General features: G+C 37.4%; 1 protein-coding gene across 5 annotated transcripts in view; it reads right to left on the bottom strand.

Moving 5' to 3' along the window:
* Positions 1-26567, bottom strand: part of nrxn2a (neurexin 2a) — a 134264-nt gene that overhangs the window by 74015 nt on the left and 33682 nt on the right. For 3 of the 5 annotated variants that reach the window (XM_042008451.1, XM_042008455.1, XM_042008454.1), the window contains 6 exons: positions 23692-23993; positions 19267-19428; positions 6085-6514; positions 5053-5436; positions 3996-4199; positions 1222-1248 (listed from right to left, as the gene is read on the bottom strand). In XM_042008451.1, coding sequence (XP_041864385.1) covers positions 1222-1248; positions 3996-4199; positions 5053-5436; positions 6085-6514; positions 19267-19428; positions 23692-23993 — 1509 coding nt within the window. The remainder of the gene's footprint in view (positions 1-1221; positions 1249-3995; positions 4200-5052; positions 5437-6084; positions 6515-19266; positions 19429-23691; positions 23994-26567) is intronic. The other 2 variants (XM_042008452.1, XM_042008456.1) reach the window with 1 other exon arrangement.

The following is a 26567-nucleotide window of genomic DNA, read 5'->3' as shown; positions in this document are numbered from 1 at the left end:
ATAAGCTTTCATAAGCTTCTGCATAGGGTGATCTAAATCAGCAAACTGTTCACTTCTCCACTGGTGGTGAAGTTTTATCTGTTCCTCATAATGCTGTAGTCTGAACTAAAACCTAAATTGCCTATCTTTCTCTATTAGGTGAACACCACAATCTGCATCATACACTGTTATTATTCTGTGAACTAGAGTATCGCTCCATTTCACAAGATTATAGAATACCAGAAAATCTATTTTCTCAATCCATAGGAAGATCTTACTTTGCTATTCGTCTGTCTATGAATTATTTAAATAGCCTATTCTCCAAGAAAGTCTATTTGATGATGCTCTGTTTAATGTTCCTCAGTCCAAGTTTTGATTTTGCAGCAATTTTATCACAATTAGTTTAATTGTTTATTATTAATGATTGTAGACATTTTATAAGTTTCTTTAGTTTATTTATCTGGACATCTGGCACCAAATTACTTGTGCAGTTCAAGTCATTATCAGAAAAATGAGTGTCTGTTGATGTGTGATGAAGTTTCATTTAGACACTTGCTGCATGGCAAGGTTCAACATGAAAACTGGCATCTGATAATTATATTTACACAAACAAGATTACACCCCACAACACCTCCCATCCTACGGAAATAGCTATTTGCAGCAAATTAATAATTTTTTCCCACACATTTCTTTTTGATGGTCCATGTTGTTGTGTCATATTAATCTTCTCATCACATTTCAAACATTTAAGGTAATGTCATCACTTCTGCTTGAATAATCCCCCGCAAAACATTTTTCATTTCTCTATAGTGAGACACTGAGTTGTTTTCCTCAGGAAATGTATTGCAGATTATACTTGTACTGAACCCATTTATCAGTCATGAAGAGCTAATTAGTGAGAGGCAAATTAAAGGCTAAACAGTTGATTACTGTATATTAAATCTAACTACATTTGACAATAAAATAATAAGAATATGTGCAATTTAGATTGCTGGATTTGGTGAGTGTATGGATCCAATTATATTCAACTGTGCAGCTGTTTTCAGTGAGGTCTCATTCTTGCTCTTATCTTAATAATGATTCTTGTGAGACAGGTAACCTAAACAGTAAACAAGAACTGTGGCGCAGAATAAGTGAATAATGTTGTGTTTCACAAAGGAATAGAGGCAAGAAGCACATATGTATACTACAGTGCATGTTCTCAACATGATGGTACAGTAGATAATCATAGGAGACACTTACTGAGATTACAGTCTATCCTGATACAATCTGGTGAGAGAGAGAGTGAGATGGTGAGATTAAAAGAAAAAAAGAACAGCACAAAAGAGGAGAATATTTCACATCCTTCAAGGTACATTCTGCAGACAGTTCAGTGCTTTTCAGAGCCCACCATCCGGGGACAGCCTCGAGAGTCTAAACCACCACTTTCCTCCCCGCAGTCTTTGTAATATTAGAAAAAAAAAATAATAAAAAAATTTATAAAAAGGACCAGTGAGTGAAAGGATAACATCAGTGTGTGTCCGGCACTGCTGGAGGCATAGCAGGGCAGTTCAAAGGTGGGATCAATAAGAGTTTTATTGATCACTTAAGTAAAGGTGCACCTGTTTTGCTGTGTTTTCTGCATCAATATTACCCCGACGGCTGCTTATATTTGGTTTTGGCAAAATTGGATTGTTTCAGATGCCGTGACTGATAGTTTTCCTGACAAGTGCTTTGGGGTAATTTAGCAAACATACACTGCTGTGAGGAAAGTCGTCTGGAGCAGATAACAAAAAATAGAACATAGAGTATGTGCTTGATTTAAGCATCTCATGCACAGATAATAATAAAAATTGAGTCTAATGAAAACATCTTACATTTTCTGAAAAAAAGCAAAATGAAGAAGAGTGTAAAGATTGTTTTTTATTTTCAGTTTCACACTTTTTCGAGTGATGCACCTCTGCAAAATAAAACCTTAAAAATGTCTTGCTATTAAGCCTCCTTATACAATCAGATTAATGGCATAATATTTTTCATGTTAGATACAGAGGGAAAGTGGTGATTTGCACAACCTGCAGCCACAATGAAACTTACACCTTAAAAATGGCCAAAGCACATTCAGTGATGCTTTGCCAACATTGTTTCATATCTAAAATAGTGAATATCTTATAAATCTATGTGAAATATTCAAATTTCTGGCCCTTAAATGGATTCAACCACTCATCGCCTGCATGTACTGAATAATTAAACCAGCCTAGCTGACAAGAATACACCAGTGTAAGTCATGTGGCGGAGGAGTGCTCTCAAGCTGTCAACCATCACAGAGCAGTGGAAATGGACAGCCAGAGACCAGAGACTTTCTGCTGCAGGTGTGTGTGAGTGGGTGCATGCGTCCATCAGAATCACCTGCTGCTCAGTGAAGTGACTCTAAACTGGACGGCCCGGTAAATGTGAGGGGATAGAACTACAATGGGACCATCTCAAGTGTGAATAGTTTAAGTGGTGGTATTTCAGAGTAATGATGGATCAGGTCTCTGACTGCCCTCTCCTTGAACTGCAGACAAGCCATTGAAGGGCTGAAAGAGCCAAGACGGTCAGGTGGGACCCGACCCCAGGATGAACTGAGAGAAAGAGAGAGAGAGAGAGAGAGAGAAAGAGAGAAAAGGCAGAATAAACATACACACACACACAGTTGCTTAAAAAGGCAATAAATCCCTTGTTCTTTTCTAAGCTTTTTGTGACTCAAAAAGGCTTCTTTTTAATGCTCTTTTAAATTAACTTTAGATTAGACGCTGCACTCCTTATATTTTCCAATCAACTTGTTACTTTTTCTGAATTTTGGTGTAAAAACAAAAAGAAAATCTAATACTCATTCTGTACTTGAAGTGGCAAAAACATACATTTTGTGGAGCCACCCTAGCCACATGTTGAAGGGCACAGTCAACATTACTGCAGCTGTCCAAGGTATAAGGTTTGTTTTGCTTTATCCCTCTTTATTCCCACATTGAATTTTAAATTAAGCTTTTCAATAAAGATAAACATGCAAATACTTTTTTTTCCTAAAACACGTGATTTGACTTTTGCTTAAAGCTTTTCTATTCCAGCTCAAAATAGTCTGAACAACAACTGTGCTGTTTGGGAATTCTGGTGAGGTCTAGGGTTCATATGACTCAGTTACCATGGAAACGCAATGAGATTTTTGTCAAATGTCAAACCTTTTTTTTTTCCTCTCTCTCACTCTGTTCTTTGCTATTTGTTGCATTTATTTAACTGTCACTGTAGAATGAAGGCAAAATGTAAGTAGAGGTTTTGGAGTGAGGTACATTCTTTTTTTCATGTATACCTTTAATTACTTAAACCCACAGTATGGTATGTCTGTTGCTGGAAACCTCAATCTGCTATTTGTTTAAATGCCTAAATGTAAAATATTGCAAATTACTACCTTACTGTTTGACTGCTTATCTGACTAAAGTAGCTAATGCTATCTGTCTAGGTTAAGTCAGATTAACCAATGAACAACTGGAATGCTGTTGCAAAATCATAATGTCACAGTACAATGTTACAACAGAATAACATTGATAACTTGGTGGCTGGCAAATCAAACTTGTCAAGCAACTCAATACCTGATATTAAAGCATATCAATACCCCTCCCACCCCACATTTTTAGATTGGTGTCAATGTAAAATTCCTCATTTAAACCACATCCACAGATGGATGCTTATTCCCTAGTCTTTAGTTTAATAGCACAATAAGTTGCCTGAAAACATATCAGGTGCCAACATTTTATGATCAGTTTCAAATAGATTCAGTAGTCATCATTTGTCTTAATGATTTTAAAAAAGGAAATTAGAAAAAAAAGACAATACATTAGCAGAACAAACGTGATGTGCTTCTCTTTTTAGGCAACTGTAGGTGCTGCGTATGTAGATGGGAATGGAAGAGACTCAGACAAAACAGATGTACATTATTTGTCTAAGTGATGTGTCTGAAAAGGTCAAGTGGCAATATCTGCTCATATCTGCTGTAGCAGCTTTACCCAAGTTCACAGTGAGCTTCACTCTGCCTCCGTCTAGCTCCACACGCAGGGTGTCTGCTGACTGCTGGGATGTGGTGGCCATCAGCAATCCAAAAGCCCTCTGGGACATAAAGCGCAGGGACAGATCCTCGGCCTCTGTGTGCAGCGTCCTTGGCAGCAGCACCTTCAGATACATGCTGCCATCGTAGCTTACTGTGGTGGCCTCTGTAGATTTCAGCAAGCTGTGTTAGCAGACAGCAAAACTTTGACATATCAGGACATTAACTCAAAAATGCAAAATGCGTTTTATTGGAGAAAACCTTAGTTCTCTTCAGAGATTATCTTTGGTACTATGTGATTTAATTTTAGACTGCAGTTTTCATTAGTCACACAAGATGGCAGAAAAAGCCTGGAGCAGACAATGACAGTGGCAAGATTGCAGCAGCAATTAAATTTCTGTGGGATTTATACCCATCCCAGTGCAATACAGGGGGGATTTTTTTTTTTTATCCCTCATACTATTAGCTGCCAATGGATCTGCGTAATTTGGCCTCTCAGTGAGGAAACCATCTGCATGGTTAATGCAGAGTGATTCAGGCCGAATTACTGTGCTAAAGCAGCCCTGCATTTCAAATGAAACACTCATAGCACTGGTAACCTCATGATACTGACAATTCATTAATGAATCACTCCACTGTAGGAAAAATACAGCAATTTACTTTTGAATGGCTTTAATGAAAAACATTATTTTCCATTGTGCTGTTGTCACTGTCACTAGACTGCATTGTAGATATAATGCATTATTTTGAAGTGGGAAAGTAACACTTATTTAAATATGAGATTATGTTAGTATGATCCTACTACACTTCCAAATGAAATTATTATTGTCTGGAAGCCATGAGTATTAGGTGTGCGGATGATTTCTTTTCTGTATTTCCATTATTTCTGTCTGTGCAGTTACTCTTTACACCTCAGCTTATAAATAAAATACCACCCAAAGTGTGGTAAAAGCTTTGCAGCAGCATTTTAAAATCACTCATTCTCCCCATCCACTATCACCCCTTTCAAAAACTCTTACCCTTCTCACAGTTGAGCCCTAGATAGTCGGTGCCATTGCAGTCACAAATGTGGCGGTTCCAACCTTCTCTGCAGTGTCCCCCATTGGCGCATGTGTCTCTGGCACACCTCACATGAGTCTCCCTGGTGCAGAAACTGCTGACACCTGTGGCACTTTGAACCTCTGCCAACCTCCACAGGTTCCGACTCTGCCCGTCAATAAAGAGGTCCCTGACACAGCCCACAAAGCCAAAGCCAAGGGAAGCTGACCACACCTCAGGGGGCAGAATAAGGGCTTGGCGATCTTCAGGTAAACCTCCAAGATACATGTCTCCATCTAGGTCGAGGATCTCACTGCCTTCATTAGCAGTGAAGGGGATGCTCTGGCTGTTCACTGAGATAAAGCCTGTGGGATAGGCATTAGGAGTGAGTCAACTTGAACTAGCACAATGTTTTTATTGCAGAGAAAAAAGAAGACAGGTGTGTGGGGGTTAGTGTGAAGCAAGAATAAAAGCAAAAGAAGTAGAGAAGGAAGTGGGAACCAGTCTGCTTGTTTTAAAAAGTCCACATAAGGAAGCAGCACTGTAAGTGCCTCGGAGTTATTGTTGTTGGCAAATGCAGAAACCAAAAAAATTCAGAAGTATAAATGATGAATTTACATCATCATAATATGAGGGAAGAAATAGAAGGAACAGTGTGTATTATTTGGATCCCTCTACGAAGGCAGACAATTTGCATTCTGCAAATAAAGCAGACATTTCCAAATTTCATTTGGACGGGGTGACTGTATAATTGCCCACTTGTGAAATAGGTTAACACAGATTTAAAATGTCATTTGCAGATAATAGCAACTAAAAATATCATCATAATTAAAACCTAATATGCATGCATACTTCATTGCAGTGAATAAGAGTGTGCGGATGTCACTGCATCCATGCTGGCATATGGCGATTTCACAGCTTGGAGCCCTTTAAACTCCATAACTAAAACTGGAGAAGCACAGAGATAAGGAGAAAGCTTGCAACACCTTCACAAACACATAAAATTATCTTACCATTCCGCCCCTTTCTTTGGAAGTCCACATGGCACCACTCGCCATCATCCAGTCTCTTGTTACTGGCTTTGATTTTAATACTGCCAGAGCCCATGTCCATCACAAGATAGAGAGCTCCTTCCAGCAGTTCTATAGCGAAGAAGTCAGCTCGGGGCTTCCTGTCAGGTAGGGTACCCTGCAGACTGCCGTGACTAAACAACAGCAGACCGTTGGGTTCTGTAGTGCGGAAGTCAAAAGAAATTGCACCTGTCTTCTTTGTGTTCCACCTGGACAATGTCAAGTACGCAGACGGCGTGTCAAAGGTGACAGGCTCCAAGGCTTCCACATTCTCGCAGCTGAATATCAGGTCACCATGGATACTGATCCTGGGGTCCCGCTGTTCAGCCAGCTGTGACAGTTCCAGTCTAAACTCATTATTCTTGTAGACCACCTAATAAATGAGAGAGATGTTGTTGTGAGATGACAGCTGGAAAGGTGAATAAATTAAGTGGGAAGGTTGAATATTAGTCATCTATAAATATGAGAATCAATATGACAGCAGCATACAGCATACTGAGTCATCCTTGATATCAGAGTTTTGATTAAAAAAAAGTACCCTGGTGATAATTGATGCCTTTAAAAATGATGTATCATATAGACTGACATTGTTCATTAAACAGATACACAAGCACTGTTATTTGTGGCTCATGCTGTCTACCAGATACAAAGGAAGCACACAAAGCTGAAAACACTGTGTTGGGTACCTACACTTATACACTGATTGATTTAGATTATTTGCAAGATCAGAAAATTATATTTTAATCAATAAGATTTTGCCCCAGGTTTGTAATTTCTCCATTGACAAATTATGCTTAAGGTACAATCAGAAAGTAAGAACACGTCAACCTAAATTGCTGGTAAAACTGAGAGATATATTCAGATGAAGAAGCAAAGAGCAAAGATCTATATGTTCATATAGTGGGAATGTCTTACTTAGAGGGCAGAGAAATCTCAAATTCAGGCAGGGGAAAAAATAAATAAATAAATAAAAAATATATATTTATATACTTTTCATATACAGAGTGAGAGATAACACTGTATGTTTAAACTAAGGCTAACAAAAAGATCCATTCCGAGCACATATGGTTTGTGAGGGCATAGTTGACCTTTATCTTTTACATGTGCAGCACGCATTTCATTATTTCCAAAGGTAAACATTATAAATATGGATTCAAAGCAGCAACAAGAGAAGCAAAAAATAAACAATTTAGCATTCTACCAGAACAGACTGCATATGAAAAATGGACATTCTCTGTAGGTCACCTTTTTACAGCATTGAATAAAGAGGGTTTTTATGTGTTTTTTTCTACACATCAGTATTAAGGAGTATTAACAAACATGGCTTCTCAGATGGTTTGTTCCACAGATTTTGGAAGAATCCTCTGTAGGATACTAAGCAGGTAAATGAAAGCATAAATCACTGTCATGGAAAAACATTCATTGCTGACTTTTGTCACACGTGAACATTGCCGATTTTTCATCTGCCTGGTTTCACCATATCAAGTCTGATAGCATTGCACTTTGTCCCATCAAAACAAAGCTAGGTATAATTTTTACAATATAAATAACTGTTAGGTATCCAGCTAACAGTGATGAGCTATTTATCAGTTATTTCAGTTTTTTAGCTGTTGGAGTTTAACTAATAAAGGTAGCCAATGCAAGGACTGTTTCTCTGATCTATACCCACTTATTGGGACCATGTGCTTTGCAAATACAAATAAGACACTTCCCTTGGATAAGAAGGTCGTGACTTATAACTACCCATCCTACCCAGATAAGATCCTTGAAGATTTTTCTTCATCCAGTGCCAAATCCTTGTCTTTGTTTTACATCAGTTTTTCCTCCTTATTTCAAGCTAGCTTGTCCTTATGATGCTCTGTCATATGTTTTGGACCTTTTGTCTTTCAAACTTCCTGCCATTTCAACACCTTCAGTTTTATTTTTGTAGATAAATGTTTACTTATTTCCTCAACCTCAGCCTCCAGGTTTTTATGTCTGCATTTGGGCAGTCACCATCACTTCAACACACAACTGCATGACAAATGAAGGATTAAGTGGTTCTTCCTCAGTTAAATAAATAAACACCCTATTCTGCCCCTTTTCTGTAGGCGGAAACCAGGCACCCCACCAATGATAGAGTTCTATACACTATATTTTTCTCCCTAGATTTTCTGAAGAACCATCATCTGATGAAGCGGAGTGAATATAAATAATAACATCATATAGGACTCATGGAATAAATCTGTTCATTTATGTCATGACAGACATAACACTTCTGCATGGGTTTCACGCTTCAGGCATAGTGGCCACATTAATCTTTTACAGACACTCAGTGCTCATAGCTGGGAAGCAGTCACAATCAATTGCAATCAATGTTTAACCCCCACCAAATTTAACGATTAAACCAATTAATTCATGGCCACAGTTCCTAGCATTAAAAGTTCAACACTATTATTCAGCTCATACAGCATGTACAGCAACACACATCTATCTTTTTGGACATACAGTCAGAATGAAAATTGCAGAAACACTGGAATACAAAATTAATAATTATTTTCTTTATGTAAGGCATGTTTAAAGCACAGACATACTTTGAAAGAATTCTTGTGAAAGATTCTTTGATTTTTTTGTCGTTCTATTTTTGGCTTTCAGCCTGAGTTCATCTATATGCACAGCAAGACACTGCAATCCTTGTCTCGTTTTGTATCGCTTGTAAGTCACCCCGAGCCCACTGTTATCTGCCACCTCACTCTGCAACCAGTTACTGCCTGAGGTGACACACCACACTGCACAGAGGACTTACAGCAGAGCTGAGAGGCAGCGTAAGCCAATATCACACTTCACACTGCCTCAGTGTGACTAATTAAGCAGTGAAATCAGATGGTGAAACTGACCATCGAGAAATGAGTGTAACAGGCAATTTCAAAATGGGAAGTCAATCAAGACAGTCACTTACACAAAGAATGAACAGCATGTCGGTCGCTTACAACCAACAACCCGGCTTAAATGCACAGATGGCAACAAAAAGGCACTGTGACCTCTGCAGAAGTATTATATAAGCCACAGGACAATACAGGAAGTGGAATCCTATTTCACAGATTCAGATGCTTACTGTGTGTGACATGGATTATAGAGTATCCCAAAACACAAGAACGAAGCTCCAACTAGTGTCAGCTGAAAAAGCTTGTGCCATTAAAGCTTTAGCTGTAAAGAATAAGACCATTTTGAGGACCTTCTCTGCTGCTAACAGCCATCTATTGGTTATACAGCAACCTACTGATGTGGGCTAGGGTACCCCGTGAGAACACACAATAAACTCTTGACTTCAAAGACAAATCTGCCTTTCCTTTTTTTTTTTTTTTGTAGCTGTAGTCGTGACATTCATCGTAAAGTAGCCATTATTCTTTGTGCACCTGATGTACCTGATGGCCTACCTAGCAGCACTGACATCTGTTGTCATGGTCGGGGAGATTGGTCATATCACAAAAAAAAAAAAAAGATTATATAAATACATATACCGCTAAATAATTTCTTCACAACAAATTTTTCTTTCACTAGTGGATTATGATTATAATATATGAACCATTATTTTCTAACCAACTTTTCTCCTCTCATTGATTACCAAACTCAAGACCTCTGGCTTGGACTGACATTTTCTGAACCCTGCTGGTGAAATTCCTGGAGGGCTGATCCCAATTGATCAGTTCTGCCTCTGCTGCAGCTCCCACTCATTATTGTAACTTTTCAGGTCTGCCAATTCAGCCTTATGACTTCTCAAACGCTCACTGCATTTTCACAGCACGTCTGTGTGACGATGCACAGCAGCAGTAGGTCTAAACACCACCACCAGCCACACCGCCCACAGAGCGGAGGTTGCAGCATTGGCAGCAATGCTGGAACAATAACCTGTCCATAAATAACATCTCATTTTCATTTCAGGGGATGCAGATGGTAAAGTAATTATGCAAACAGTCAATTTAAAAGCATTCTGCAGATGCATGAGGGCTTTAAAATGTTCTGTTTACATATTAAAACAACACATCTTACAAATACTGTTTTGTTATGTTTAATGTAAAAATCACATTTTTGTTAACAGTATCAGCTTTAAAACTAACTTAAAAAAAATAAAAAAGTTCTCACTGAAGCTGTGCAAATAGACTTTTATTTTTGGTTCTTGAAGATGTTTCTCAGACCATCCATGAGGCCTCCTCAGTTCTGAGTGCTATCTTTCGTGGGGTTATTGAGGCCATTACTGTGTTAACAAATCGCCAAACCATTATGTGGGTCGTTAGGGTGGCTGAGATCAAATGTTTTTTTTTTTTATAACCTAGGCATTAATAAAGGTGGGGATAAGGGCTGTATAATGCATAGCTGGTGGCTTGTTTGATACGGTAACTTCAGTTTAACATCCATTATATGGTTTCTTTCACTACTCTCAAACATCTCTTCTCTGTCTCGAATGTATACTTAAGTGACATTGAAGGAGTGCTCCTTCAGTGGCAGGTTTTGACCTGAGGAGCTAGCACTTGTATGTTGTGCCATGAACCGCTGAAGTTGTTTAGTATCTTCTACACAGAGGTGTAAGCACTTTTCACAGTAATAAATTAGCATGTATTTGGCTACTTTATCTTTGGGGTAAAGAAGTGTTTGTCTGAGTGTTATTGAATTGTAATTCAACCAGGATGTTGTGTTTGAAGTAAAAGCAAGCACCACCTATTATCCACCTGCCATTCATCCTGGACATCCTCAGGCAGTTTCAGTTTTGTAGTTTCACCACCTGGGTTCATATGACCTCATGACATGATGACCCAGAGGGTAAATGACCCACATGTGACCTAATGAACCAAATGAACTCAACCTACATCATGGCTGGATGGTTCAACAGCAGACATGCAGCCTCAGTAACTTTCAAGGTGCTAACGACCTCAAAAGATGGTCTGTACTTATATAGCGCTTTTATCCAAAGCGCTTTACATGGCTAAAAGAGGTTAGATAGCAGGGGAAAAAATGATTATCATGACCGAATGACCAAGAACTACACATCATGAACTAAGAACTAAACAGATGCAACTTACTGTAACTTGGTCCAGATTTACCAAGCTGAGCAAATTAGTGTGATGTCACAATCCAGAAATTGGAGCTACCATACCAGTTCTGCAGATAAATTGATAACATGGCATTGATCTAAGAATAGAAGAAACACACTAGCTAATTTTAATCTTGACCACAGCAATCAACCAAGACCAGAGCAATAGTTTGGGGCTGCAAACAAGCAGACCTGCTGATATTAATAATCTGATAACTAAACAGGTACTACATGTTTATAAAATGAACACAATGATTGGTAAAACAGCCTTGTACTTGAACAAGATGAAATAACCCAGCTTAAGCCTAAAATGCCTTCATTACTGCCGGCCAGCTGGGAACATTATTACGGCAGTGGATGATGAGAGCGGCAGTCATGTTACAAAGAAGGAGCATATGCGGTGACAGCAAAGGGCCTAATGAGTGTGAGGGAGGGGCTGCAGATAAACATTGACATGTAAACACACCTATTGTATGACGTATATATGTGTGTGTGTCTGAGAATGACAGATGTGGCACACTGGCACATGCATCTGTATCTATACACTCAATGACAGCTCTGAATCACTGACGTCCATTATAAACAAACAAACAAACAAAAAAAAAGCTGTGAATGGTTCATTAAATGCATCCTGTTCCTCTGAATCATTATATATTATTGTATCTGGGAGGTGTGTGTGTGTGTGATTCCAGTGTTACACGCACAACTGCCTTTGGCCTGTCGTTGCTACAACGACATAAACATTCTGTACCTGCTGACTCAGTCTGAAACACACAGAGCTCACAGCGAGGGCTCAAAGAACCCCTTGAACAACCAACCACTCTGTGAGACGACAAGTCGTATCAAAAACACTTTTGAGTCCAAAACATCTGCCCAACACAGAAATGTAATATATATATATATATAGTATCTCACATAAGTGAGTACAACCCTCACATTTTTGCAAATATTTGAGTGTGTCTTTTCATAAGATAACACTATATAAATTAAACGTTGATATACAGAATATCAAACTATGGAAACTAAACTTTGATATTCTGTATGTCAAAGTTTAATTTCTAAAGTGTTGTCTCATGAAAAGATATACTAAAATATTTATGCAAAAATGTGAGAGGTGTACTCACTCATGTGAGATACTATATATATATATATATATATATATATATATATATAGTTTTACGATTTTCTGTGTGGTTTTTATTATGAGTTTAAACTTCTCTCACCACAATAGGACCAAGTTAGGAGTACACATCCTTAATAAGATGCTGAGGTGGTATTCATCTCAAGCTGCAAGTAAAAGATGGTCTGTTGTGGTGTTTTATATTTATGTTTTGGACATCACTGCACTGAATGCATAGGTCCTCTACCGGAGCTGCATCAACGCCAGAATGACACGGCATTGAGCTATTGACGTGCGATACAATAAATTTATCTCAGCTAACATCCAGTGCTGTTTTGTTACTTTAGCATTATACAATGCTTTTTTCTATTTTTTTTCCTTTAAATAATTAATGAAAAAATATCAATACAGTTAAAAATGATTCAATTCAGTTATATGTTAGCTGATAAATAAATGCCAGTAAGTATTTGACATTTTCTATTTGAAATACAAGCCCAATCCCACATGCTAGTTAATTATTTTTTATTTATTAAAGCTTTGTCTATTTGTGAATAATAAAAAAAGATACAAGGGGGAAAAAAATTGGCCTCTGTGAACACCACTTTTTATCCTTTTTAATGCTGCTTCGGCAGGATGTCAAAATGACCCCGTCTAGTGGTTCTAGAGGGTGTTGGCATGTTGGCGGTTCTATTGTTAAACTAGAAGCACTCAGAGAACGCAGACCTCCGCCAAGCCATAGGTTCCCTCACCTGAGAAAAACCTCAAAAGGCCCAACAGTCCACCCAGTACTCCCTATATGTGAACCTTCACCAGATTCAGAAAAGCAAGATGATCCGGGTCAAACAATGTCAGATTATGAAGTCTAATATGATGTCATGTGAGTTTCTTTTTTTGCCACTGAGTCTGGGCATTATCTGATTAGTTAGAATGTGTAATGGAAAAATTATCCATATCTCCCAATACTAAAAAAAAAAAATCCTGGATTCAGACGGTGATTTGGGTCACCCCCAAAACGTAATCACTTGTTCCTTCATTCCATTTCTGATATTTTCCTGAAAATTTAATTAAAATCAGTCAAATAATTTTTAGTTATGTTGCTACCACCACCAAAAAAATTAACAGAAGAAGAAGAAAGAATGCAGAATAACTGTTGGCTATGACAAACGAATGAGGATGACTCAGATGGGGAGTAAGTACACCTAATGGAAGCTGGGCTTTTCCAACATTTCTGACCATGAAATTGCTTTATGGAAATTGTAAGAACTCCCATAACCTCAGAAGCCAGCAGTGCCCTCTTTAAGAAAAACTACTTTTTACAGATGTTTTGCATAATTGCCTCTCTAATATTAGCTTGCTAGAATTTCTTAATGCTTCTTCATCCAAAATTATTTTACTTGCAGCATGCTTAAATATTATAAAGCAAGACTGCATCCATACGAAGTGAGGTTTAGTGACCCTCCTTCTTTAGTGGATCTGCTGCTGTAGTGAGGACTGTGATCCCAGTAAAAAGATTCAATTCTACTTAAAATTCTACTTTTAGACAGGTGGGCTAACATCGTTTTCAAGCTTGTTTCATTTGACAATGTATTTATAGTTGAATAAACAACTGCTAGAGCCCACCCCTATGGCAGGGAAGCAACCTCAAAATAATTGTAGGCCTTTTCATATATGACTATTGAAGCTTGTATGGACATGCCGTCATTGTGTATCATACCAAGTGTGAAAGTACATACACAGAATAAGGGGTCAGGGTCAAAGTTGATCCATCATTCATAACCTGTCAAGGGAGGTAGTAACAAAAGCACACATCTAACCGGTATCACAGACTTTGACACTAAGCAACGGAGCTGCCGTGTCTTGTTAGATTCAGTGATGCAGGTTTGATGTGTGTAAGCAAGCAGCAATGAGGGTCTGTGTCACCTCCTTTTGGTTTGTGTGAATTTCAAGGAGGAATGGCAGTGGGTTAACAAGATTGTCTCTTTTTGCATGAGGCCTAACTGTCATGTGACAAGGGTCCCTGTCTTTAAATAGTTTGGGCCTTTACAACAGCATCTAAGTATTTAACTAATGCTTATCAATTTTTCTGTCACTCTCAAAAGTTTAATAAAGGTTTCCAAAAGGCAGGAAGCTTTTTCTTTTCTTTTTTTTTTTTTTTTTTAAATATTTCAAGCAAGATTTTATCTTATAGAAGGACATAGATTGCATATTGCAGTATATTGAAGTAGCTCTTGTTTGGCAGATAATTTCCTTTGCTTTGATGAGGTCTACTCCAAGTCTCTTAGTACGAAGGTGTAGAACTGTGACCATCTTCAACTTGTGAGTTTTTTCTTTCTTTTTTTTTTTTTGACAAAATAGTGATGTTTGTATCTCCCACCCCAAAGCATTACTACCTTTATTAGTCGTGAAATTCTTCACCCTTTTGCCTCCAAACAAATCTTTGTGGTTTAAACAGAGGTTAGTCTATGTCTCTTTAACAATTTAGCAAGCTTTTTTTCACAGAGTTATGTTGGTCTTCCACACATTTAATCACTAAGTAGCAATTTTTAAATAACATTTTGCTCTGTGGCAACATGACCATAAAATGCTGTGGTGTTATGATCATTTCAGTTTTTAGTTTCATCAACAAAAATTTTTCCTTCCCTAAGTTTCTTTAAAATCTGCAGTCATTACAAGCCAATTAGGGCCAGTTCAAATATGGGGCGTGAAAAGTTTTGCATTATACCCCCTCTTTGTTTATACACTAGAACCTTATACACCACTCTTGCTCAAAATGTAGTCAACCTTGTCCAATCTTTTTCTGACTGTTGCTACATTTTGAAATGAGCAGCTGCAAGATATAATTTGCTCTTTGGTTGTATTTCCTGGGATGACTGGGTCATTAAAAGAACGTATTATGGATTTTAAAACAAGCTCTCATGGTAGGTAAATAATGTGAGAGTGGAATATCAAACGCTTGTCTTTTATGCATTTATTCAAGCAAACATCATCTCACAACATTAAAGCTTGACAGTGAGATGAAACATAAAGAAACAATAAAGAAATGGTCATTTATATTCCTGGGATACAACCAAAGCCTGTGACATAGTTACCATGGTTTCAGATGGTACTGTAGTCAAAACAAAAGATATAGCAGGGAGCCAAGAACAGAAACAAAGAAAGGACAGAGCAATGAGCGCCCTTTCTTTTATTACTGGAACTGTCTTTAGCATTATGAATCAATGCACATTCCGCTAGATCAAGTTTACTTTTTCAATATTATATTCTGAAATAGTCATGATGCGTTAATAATAATTATTCATGATTCATTCTGTGAGAATGACTAACATTGTCATGCTTACAGCCCATCATGGCTAAAAATTTAGATGCCCGTTTATGTTTGTTCTGTGTGACTGAACTTTTAAATATATTTGGTGTTTATATTGGACAACTGGAAGCAAACACACTCTCCAACAAAACAAAAAGTGACCATATGACTATCTATATAAACTGCCAAGCTCTCGCTCTTACACATAATGAAGCTGCTGCTTGTTATGCCTTGCTCCAACCTGCCGCTGCTGTTACTACATATAGCTTAATCAGGTTATTTCCACTCTATTTGCCATGCACATTTTGTGTATCCTATATCTCAGTATTGTATTGTTCTGTCCTTGCTGCACTGTGCTCACTGCTGCATCCCCTGCAGCTGGATTTAATGGGATCAGGAGCAGTCTGTTAACAGTTTATAAGCAATTATACAAGAAATGTTATCCTCTATTTTGCAATTGTCTCTGAAAAAAAATCAAATCAAATGTGTAATTTGAGCAAGAACTCCAAGAAAACATGACTCCTAGATATCTACAAAATTGCAGCTTTAAATGTAAATCACTGTTTGTTTTTTCACTCCTCATTGGGCATATTCCCCTTTAATTCAGAATAAAATTAAATCCTCTTTAAAATGACCTTGTAAACACATAATTCCGAATGAAAATGACCATTCCAAATTTAACATAAATCCGAAGTACGTGGCTGGTTTATTCTGATTTTAAATCTAAACTGAATAATTTCTCAATCATGTATACGTTAATTCCGCTGCCAGTTAACTCCGGTCGTTCTGCGCATGCTCGTTCCCTTGTCCTGTTGCGATGACGGTATGGTACTCTATCTCCCTTTTCCTCCTCAGCTGACCAAAGTAAAGTTCTATGCTAGTGATTATAGTTTTGAAGCCGCTGCTATATAGCAAAAATGGTTCTTATTATATGGTCTTTTATGTTGTTGCCAAAAAGAAGCAGGAACTAGAGTTTGTTTTTTTTGTTTTTTTTTTCTTGTAGACGTAAATACGTCACATCCGCTCCCTGTCCAGATCTTAAGCGGAACTGAATAAAGGCAATAAGTTTTCGATGTAAATCTCAATTTGGAATCCCTATTACCATGTAAACACAAAGGAGAATACTTTAATTCCAAATTTTATAATTCTGACTAATTAATGCTGAATTAAAAAAAATCATGTAACTGTGGCCATTATTTCCTATCAAATCATACCAAATCAAATTTTATTTATAAAGCACACAGCGCAAAGTGATTTACGTAATAAAAACACCTTTTGAATAAAAATATATATTTACACAGTGAATGATAAAACATTAAAATTCAATAAAACACACTTGATTATACTGTCTTTTTCACACACACTCATCATCACACTCATACCCACACAGTGCACATATGCAACCGCTACCCATCCCCCCTCCTTTCTTAGCACAAACATAAACTCTTCTAGTTTTTAAATCTTTAACAGAAACAACAATATAAAAACAAAACTTTTGGAGATAAATATCTGGCTTGATGCTGAGGTGAGGAAGTGATATCTTGGGGTTCTGTCCACACCAGGAGCCACCTCACCAAGAACCACAGAGGGCATCACCACAGGAACTGCTCAGATCAGGTCAGGCCGGGGCCCACAGCTCAGCCAGGGCTGCAGTGCAGGACCCCACCAACCACCCCGACCAGGGCAATCTCCACAGCAACGACCCCCCAGACCGAGTAGGCATAGTTCCTGGTGTGGAGGATCCTCATGAGAAAAACACTTAAGTTAAAAAGTAAAAAAGTAAAAACAAAATAAAAATAAACCTAAAAACAATAAGAACAAATAAGAATAAATAAAGAAACATAAAAGAATAAGTACATAAGTACATAATTAAAAAAGTAAAAAGACAAATATATAAAATAATTATAAAATAAATACTAGAGCTGTAAAGTGATTAAAATTTTTATCAGATTAATCACAGCTTTCAAATTAATTAATCATAATTAATTAACATTCATGACTATGCCTGAAATATGCCTGTTTTTATTGTATTGTATCAACAGAAGGAGCAAACTTGCTTGGGTTTTTCTTTGCTTTTTATTATTAAATGATCACTTTAGTTGCAATAGTTTATAAGCATTACATAAAATAAAGACATTTTCTTGGTCAGTGACCCTGCCTGGCCCCCATCAAAACTTTTCTAGACCCGCCCCTGCATATCTGAAGTATAAATCCTTTCTTTCACCTGTCAGCTACTTTGTTAGAGAGGAGAGCTCCTCTAATTTGTATCTTAGAATCTGTTAAAAAATTTCTTTCACTACATTCATGGCCCATAAATGATCAGACGTGTCTGCACAGCAACAATGATTTTGAGAAGACATCCCCTTGCTTCCTTTTGCTGTTTTACTCACTAGATATCTCAACCTGATCTATCTTCATGGCTGTCTTATGACTAGTAGATTTCACTAGCAAACCTCATTAATTCTGAAAAGTTATATGAAATAAAGGCAAACGATATCCAATTGACATAGGCTGCTATTATCAAAATGTTTTAATTTTCAGTGTTACATGACAGTGAAATGGGTCTGATTTACATGAAACTGATAATGATAAATGTTGCCTACTTTTGCTAGTGCATCCAAAAACAATACTTTTGGGTAAATATGTGCCAGTGTGAACCATAAACTGCTAGTTTCCTCCTCAGCTGAACAATAAACACAACACGAGAGACAGTACTAGCAACAGAAAAGCAGATCAGCTGATTACCGACAGCCAACATGATTCACAACAGGAGAGGGAGAGGAGGCTGCAGCAGACACAGAGTATGAGCATTGAATTGGAAGCTTCCACTCACCATAAAGAGGACCAGAACAGTAACGTTTCTCCAAAACTACATGAAAATCTTTTTTTTTTTAATGCGAAAAAGTGCTGGTGTTGAATCCTCTTACCAGTAAAATGTGTGGGTGTTGAAACACAATCAACCCCGCAGGTGTGACGCCCTCAAACCATTCATAGAGCAAGCCAGTTCATCTAGACACCACCAAGTCTCACTGTCATAAATGACGGATGCTGCACATGCATTAAATGCGCAAAAAAAATTTTTACGCAGTTAGTTACACAAATTAGCTAGTGCGCCATTTTTGCCAGCCTTAATAGTTAGATATAAATAGATTAAACTAACAAAATTGACTACTCAGTGTATTAAATTTGAATTAAACTGGGTATTACAATCCAATGCTTTGTTTGTTCTATTTCTATGTGCTTGATCTTGTCTTCCTTGTAGAAAATAATCAATGTGACAGTTGCAGTGAAAACGCTTCAAAAATTGTGGAAGTAGTTATGAAAAGTGGGTTCAGGCAGTGTGTCAGGACTGAACATAAGATGCAGCTTTTTTTACATATATTTATTTATGTATATTAGCAGAACATTTTAAAAAAGATTCCCACAGGAATCTATAAATGCATATGCTCTGCATAGCACTACCTTGCAGCTAAAAGCTTCCCCTTCAAACACCCTACAACACGAGAATCAATACAAATGTGAGTGGTGATTTTCTACACAATGAACATGCTCTGCTTATATGATAGGGCAGCGTTATCTAAGGAGGGCTGGATAATATTTCCAGTCCTCTGTGTGAGGTCAAGCTGTACTCACATCTTTCAGGCAGCCCATGAAGTTATTGCTGACCGGGGAGCCTGGCAGGTCAGCCGTGTTTAGACTGCCCCCTATGTAGAAGAGATCGTCAGAGCCCAGCATGGTGTAGTCCTCCTGAGTATAGCCAGTGGTGGTGAGAATCCCATCTACCAAGATTGTCACCTAGAGAAACCAATGAGAAAGTGTGAAAAAAAAAAAAGAAAAAAAAAAACAAGGGGAGATTTTAAGCCAAACAGAAAGAACTGGCCTAATTATTTCATGCTTCATTTCTTGAATCTAGCTGAGCTTGCCTTAATGTTGACTCTTGGAGGCAATTACAAGAACAGCTTTGAAGGGTTCACTAATCTCAGTTGATCCCTGTTTCTGATATATAAGCAAGATAGAAATGGAGTCAATACTATAAATTTAGCTTCTGCTGATATTTTGGCTCCAAAGTAATGTGGATATTACAACATATTAATATAAGATTAAAGATATCAGGATATGCTACATTACCTGTAAATTAGCATATTAGCATAAACAAAACAAGATAATTCCCATATCAGTGTCATCAGTACACAGAGAAGGAAATGAATGTCTGAACAAGGCTGTAGAGGTAAAAATTATGTGCTTGTTGCCATGACAATAAACCCACAGTTGGGAAAAATTCCTGCAAAAAATGTAGCAGCTTCTGGTAAGTAGTAATAAGTCAAAACAATTACCATTTCTTTGTTTTAGTTTTCAGGGAGTATATTGTTCTTGTGTATATTGCATTATATGTGAAACATGAAAATGATAGTTTTAATGTAGCAGTGGGATGCATGTTCAAAGATTTTTCTTTTTAAACTAATGGCTCAAATTAACATAAATTCTTTTGCTTAAATCAGGCCACTAAAACATCAGAAACCATGTTAGGGAGAGGAAACTACTCAAGTAAACAGCCTCTGCAGCTTCAGTTTTGTGGTGCCCTTGTGTTTAATGATTAAGTGTGTTTGACTGTCTGCAGACTTTAATTATTTTGATTTTGATCAGGATATGTTTTGTGAAAGCAGGAGGAAAAAACAGAAGAATAAAAGGATGACCTGACGTGGTACGTTCAGGTATCATCTTTATCAAACAAGGACTTGCCTTTCAATTCGCTGGCAGATATTGATTCCTGTCTGTCTAATAGTGAATCCTTCAGTATATCTTTGGCTTGGACAATGGACAATAAGAAGCCACGACTATTAAATAATAATCCTGCACATCAAAAAAGAAAAAAAAAAAAAAGAAAAGATGTCATGTCTGGAAACTGATGCAGTCTTCCCTTTCATTCAACAGTGTTGACAAAGGCATGACCAATGTCTGCTATGATATTACACCATGTCCTGATGCACATACAGTTACTTTACTGGCATTTAAAAGTTTGAGGTGAGCGATCAATGTTTCCAAGGGGAATTTACAGAATTGGGTCATGATTAATTAGAAGCTCACAGTGGGACAATATTCAGGCTCCAGTCCAGGATGGCACAGTTAGAGGCTGACCTTTAATCATAATTTTTCTGCAAATGGTGTTACAGAAAGACAATGATATTTATGACTGTTACCTCAAGAGTTATAAAGAAAACTGTGCAGTGCTCTCAAGGAACAACACTGTGTGCATAATATGATTGTGTTGACTACTCAACAGGCAAAAATATCGGCAAATGCATCATTATTATCGATTAAAAAAGGAGAAAGAATGTTGAGAATGAACACCAACCAACCAGTGTGTCTACGAGATACGAGATAACATAGATGGAGAAAAATATAAAGAAACTAATAAGAGGAAATCTAGCCTGAAAAGCACCACCGGATCTAATAAAATGTTTCCACCAGCACCCTCTTGGGAGTTACAGTTCCCCCTATCTACATGTCAGTGAGGTAACTTATCTGAGGGGAAAGCAATTTACACAGGGATCAAATGGATGCCTGAAAGCATAAGTGACGTGGCTAGCATTAAATTGCTGCTTCTATGACTGCCAGAGTAAGGAAATACATGTGGAGGAGGATGCAAGCCTATATGCAGGTTTGTGTGACAGATTCAGAAGGTATTGGCAATGATGAGAGTCTGTATACACAAAGAAAACACATTCACAGGCTCAGTATGTACCAGACTCGTGCAGATTATGGGTCACATTCATTTACAAAGTGCTGATTTATGTGGCACTGAGAAGGTAAAACCTCCTTTTACTTATTGTATTTAAGGTTTACCTATTAGAAATGTATCCTTCTGAAATCAGATGTTTCACTTGTCTCTTAAGATTTAAATGCATCTTATTATTGTTACATTGCACATCAACTAAATGTGTTTTGTGGATTTTACTCAGCATGCAAAAATCTGTTCTGGTCAAACTAAGGATTGCTAACAATAGTCTATTTGTCTATCAGATTTCAGTATTTTGTGTAGTTTTACCATTGTACTTACTTAAACAAAAAGATGAACAAACTGTAGGTAATCTACTGTAGACTGTATACTGTATGTATACTGCATGTAAACTGTAGGTGGCGTGGTTCCGCAAGGTAGAGCGGTCGTCTTGTAACTCGAGGGTTGCCGGTTCGATCCTCGGTCAAGTCGAGTTCATGTCGAGGTGTCCTTGGGCAAGACACCGAACCCCTAATTGCTCCTGATGGGTCGTGGTTGAACGCCTTGCATGGCAGCTTCCGCCATCAGTGTGTGAATGGGTGAATGTGATGTATGATGTAAAGCACTTTGGGTATCATCCCAGGTACAGTGAAGCCCTATATAAATATGAACCATTTACCATTTTACCATTTTACACTTCAGTATCCTCATCGCAAAATTGATCACACATAACATACACAGTATTAATATGTATTAACATATAGATATGTTAATAAACACATGCAGTGTTGATTAACATCATCACATTGGCTAATTTGTATCAGCATTGTTTTGTAGCAGTGATTCACCTGGAAATCTCTTTTCTGTAACTGAACCTGCAGCTTTTCAGTTGAATGATATAACAAACACACTAAAGAGTAGCTCCAGAGAAATTGCTGCCTTTTTAAAATCAGGATGCTAGCTAGCTAGCTTAGCCTGTATCATTGGCATCAACTTGCTATTGGATATGCAACATTAAAAATAAATAAATCTTTGTTTACTCTGAGATTAAGCTAATGAAACATTAGCTAATGAAAACATGTAAGCTAATGTCTTTAATCTTTCTTCACCATGACGTAGTTATCCTTGTAAACCTGCTGGTTTATTGCTGAGAGGGTAGCCTGCAGTCAGATTAGCTGAACGTGTTGGCATTTAGGGTTAGTGAGGGCAGGGCTAATGGGAGTGATAACAATGTGCCATACCATTTCCTGCAAAAGAGGCTAATTATGTTTAGGTTTGTCACTATCCTCAAACATTTTACATTACATTTATTCACATTAAAACAGTGATAATAAAAAGAGAGAGAGAGAGAGAAAAAGACTGGGTGCTGTGAGGTGCTGTGAAATTGCACTAATTGTAGAGTGACTGCAGTCTCTGAAGAATGCCAGCAGGGTTTCACTGAATGTAACAAACACAACCTGGCAGTAAATTAGTTTGGGAATTCAGTGCCTTGTCCAGACTATATTAATGATATGAAACCTTAGGGCTGAGCAGTTCTTGGCTGCAGTACAGTAAGCGCAGCAGTGCATTGTTGGACACAAGCAGAGGCTGTGTCCATTATATTTGCTCTGCTTATTCTTGTATGAACTCGCCTATACAGCTACAATGTTGCACTAGTGACAAGAGCCTCAAATGTGTTCAGCTTTTTTCTTTTTTAAGTTCCTTAACATACTTTACCATCACTACTGCATGATAAATTAATCTATTAAATAATGCTGCATGAGCAGTCTTCTTCTCATTAAGGTAAAACTACAACAAAAATAGCAGAATTAGAAAAGTAGACAGACTTCCATTAAAGCAACATACTTCACAAAACAGAGGGCAATGGACTGATGAAATTTTGAAAAGTCAAATGTGGAAATGGGGCAGAATTATTAAATATTTAACAGAATCCAGCACAGCATTAGTTAATTGATAGTATACATGTCCATGTTGTCTAAGTCCTCTTTTCCCACAGGATTACTTGGATCTTAGTCGAATCCTGATTAGAAAGATAATTCTGAATTTATTATTAGTTTATGTATATTATTAATATATAGTATATTGTATTATTAGTATATTTTAGTATATAATTCATGAATTTGTATCTTTGTGAAAGGTCAATTTGAAACAGGAAAATAAGACAGCAATACAGTCATGCTCTTTGTCAGCTTCTAAGATGACGGCCAAAAAGATAAAAAATAACTAAACAAATAAATACAAAAATTACATACGACCTGCCAATATTAAATAAACTGTGAATTTCTTAGTCTTGTCAGCAGGAAGCATGGGAAGTACAGGTAGTGAATGCACAGCATACACACCTGACGGAGATTGCGTGTCACTCGCACATCGTGCCAGACATTGTCATTAAACTTTCCACTGGCAGGTTCCACCAGAGCTTCAAAGGCACCAGATCCCAGGTTGATGACCAGCCACAGAGCTCCATTCCTCAGGGATAGGTTGACGTAGTCAGCTGACTTTCCCGTGTGAAGCAGCAGGCCGTTCCTCTGCAGGGTGCGGAAGGACAGCGTGATCTCATCCAAACTACTCTGAATGGGAGTCTGGGACAGGTTGTAGCTGAAAAACTCGTTGCCTTTGAAAGTGGCCACTGATTCTTCCTGCCCTAAGAGGGGAATAAAAACATTTTAGATAGTTCGTTCTGTCACACTAAATTTTCACTCTTGGTGCATTCGCTTCTTTCACTTTTAAATAAAGATAGTTTAGTGGGTGAAATTAAAGACTAAAATTAGAGGGAAACACAGTGCCGTATTGCTTGACAAAGAGTCTGAAATGACAAAAACTAATTTAAACAGATTATATATGTGGAGCTGTTCACAAATTCTACAAAATCACTGGAAATTCTGATGAGTGAATTAACAGTGCAAGTATATTCTGCATGTGGTTTGCAAATTAATGAATGACTCTGGTAACATTCTTAATCTTTCCAAATGTTAATTATTCAGTCAAATCCAAAAAATCATAGTATAGCAGTCCTACTACTAGTATTATCTGTGTACATTGTATGCCAACACACATTTTTGTTATTACTTAAATCCTCACAAAAACATGCTTGAGTCCCCTAAATAGATGCTATATTTCACTTGTAGTTCAGTAAAGCACAATAACAGTTATTTTATTCTCTTAACAACACTAAAAAATCATTTTAGGCTAGAAAAAGAATAGATAGATAGATAGACAGATAGACAGGTAGATAGACAGATAGATAGATAGATAGATAGATAGATAGATAGATAGATAGATAGATAGATAGATAGATAGATAGATAGATAGATAGATAGATAGATAGACAGACAGATAGATAGATAGATAGATAGATAGATAGATAGATAGATAGATAGATAGATAGATAGATAGATAGATAGATAGATAGATAGATAGATAGACTGATTGATTTATTGATTTAGCTTCGATAGATCGATCAGCCTTCCTGTATAGAGTACAAATAAAATTCCAATTTTATCATGTATGACATTAACCAACTGTTTAACATTGGCACAATAAAGTATTGTTAAATAATAAATAACATGATTTAATATGAAAATGTTATCTCAAGTTCTGTACTTCGCAATTTGGAGCTTCTGCTTGTGAGTAAACTAGTTCAAGCTAGAGGAATAAGCTCTCCCTTAAGCCCATGTTTGTTTGTATGGCAAATGTCAGCTTCTGAGCCCCTGTGCCAATTTAAAGCCAAAGGATCAGTGGTCCCATTACTTTCTTTTGTTTAAGCGGTGTAGTTACTTAACTACTGAACACACAGCCACTTGTTAAGTGATTACTAAAGAGCATGAATATAGTTTCTCTTTTTACTTATGTTTTAAGTAAAAACAAAAGCCAGAGCACAAATGTAGTACCATTCAGTTAATAGCAACACATTTCCCCCAAATTACTGGCAAGCCTAATAAGCATTATATGTCTTATTTAACTAATTGTGAGTGCTTATGTGTTAGTTTTCATTTGATCTAATAAATTAGATCAGTGATAGAAGTAAGATCATTTAAACCAAAACAAACTACCTTTCTGTGATCTCCAGCTTTCTGTGATTAAAATGTCAACAGCACATGACCATGAAACCATGTTGAAGGTTTTTAAGATTTCTGTGGAGGTTTGTGAGTAATTTGAAAGCCAGTTGGCCTGGCTTACCTCAAAGGTGGACTTTTGTGTGTAGTGACAATATAAAATGCCAGCTTTGTTTTCTGTGACTGCATATAGACTTTGGCACTAGTTCATTGGAAATGTTTTCAAAGGCGCTGCCTGCAGACGTTACACTAAAAGATGGAGAAGGAGCAAAACTTTGATGTTGCAGCTAACAGGAGGTGGAGGGGTGGGGGTGGCTAAGCCATCAACCCTACTTGGAATCAGTTGAAAGGCCATTGTGCTGAACCATCTCTGCAAATGGAAGCATATAATAACCAAAAAGAAAGGCTCAGCAGAAAATGGTGGGAATACCATCAGCCTCCACAAGGATCTCCTGATTTTTTTTCATTTTCATTCTTTCTCTTTTCTACATTCCTCTGTCATGATTTGATCTACAAACGGTCATTCTAAATTCAGGATATAAATATAAGCAGACCCCTCAAGAAATAATGGGACATGTGGTAGGTTTAATAATGTGGGAAACTATAGCCCTTTAAACACTGGGCTTTAAGCAAGCAAGTGTTTCCATTAAGCCTCAAATATGGCCAAAAAGTACCCTATACTTATAAATCATATAACAGACTTTTCTACACGCCCAACTGTACCAGTCACAATAATGTTATACTTTTGGACGCAGCTCATGCGAAATCCACTATGCCTACTCGTTAATATTAAGATTTATAGCAAGGAAATTTCAAAGTCCTCCACAAGCCTGGGGCACAGATGCAATTACTATTGTAACTTCATCTCCTTCTCAAAGAGCAAGTAGTTGGTTGATGGCTTGATACACACACAACCAGACACACACACACACACACACACGCACACACACACACACACACACACACACACACACACACACACACACACACACACACACACACACACATCTAAGCAAGAAAGTGTACATGTATAGTAGACGGTGGAGCAGCAGCTCAATGACAGTCTTCAGCAGGGAGATGCAAAAGCAATGTAGCTGGTCAGCAAACTCCACAAGTGCCAGAATAATCTCACCCTTTACAGAGAATAAAAAAATTCTGAGAAT

The sequence above is a fragment of the Melanotaenia boesemani genome, chromosome 15, assembly GCF_017639745.1.
Source record: "Melanotaenia boesemani isolate fMelBoe1 chromosome 15, fMelBoe1.pri, whole genome shotgun sequence".
In the NCBI taxonomy this organism is placed as follows: Eukaryota; Metazoa; Chordata; class Actinopteri; order Atheriniformes; family Melanotaeniidae; genus Melanotaenia; species Melanotaenia boesemani.
Note: the sequence above shows the minus strand (reverse complement) of the source record. Positions and strands in the feature narration are given on the sequence as shown.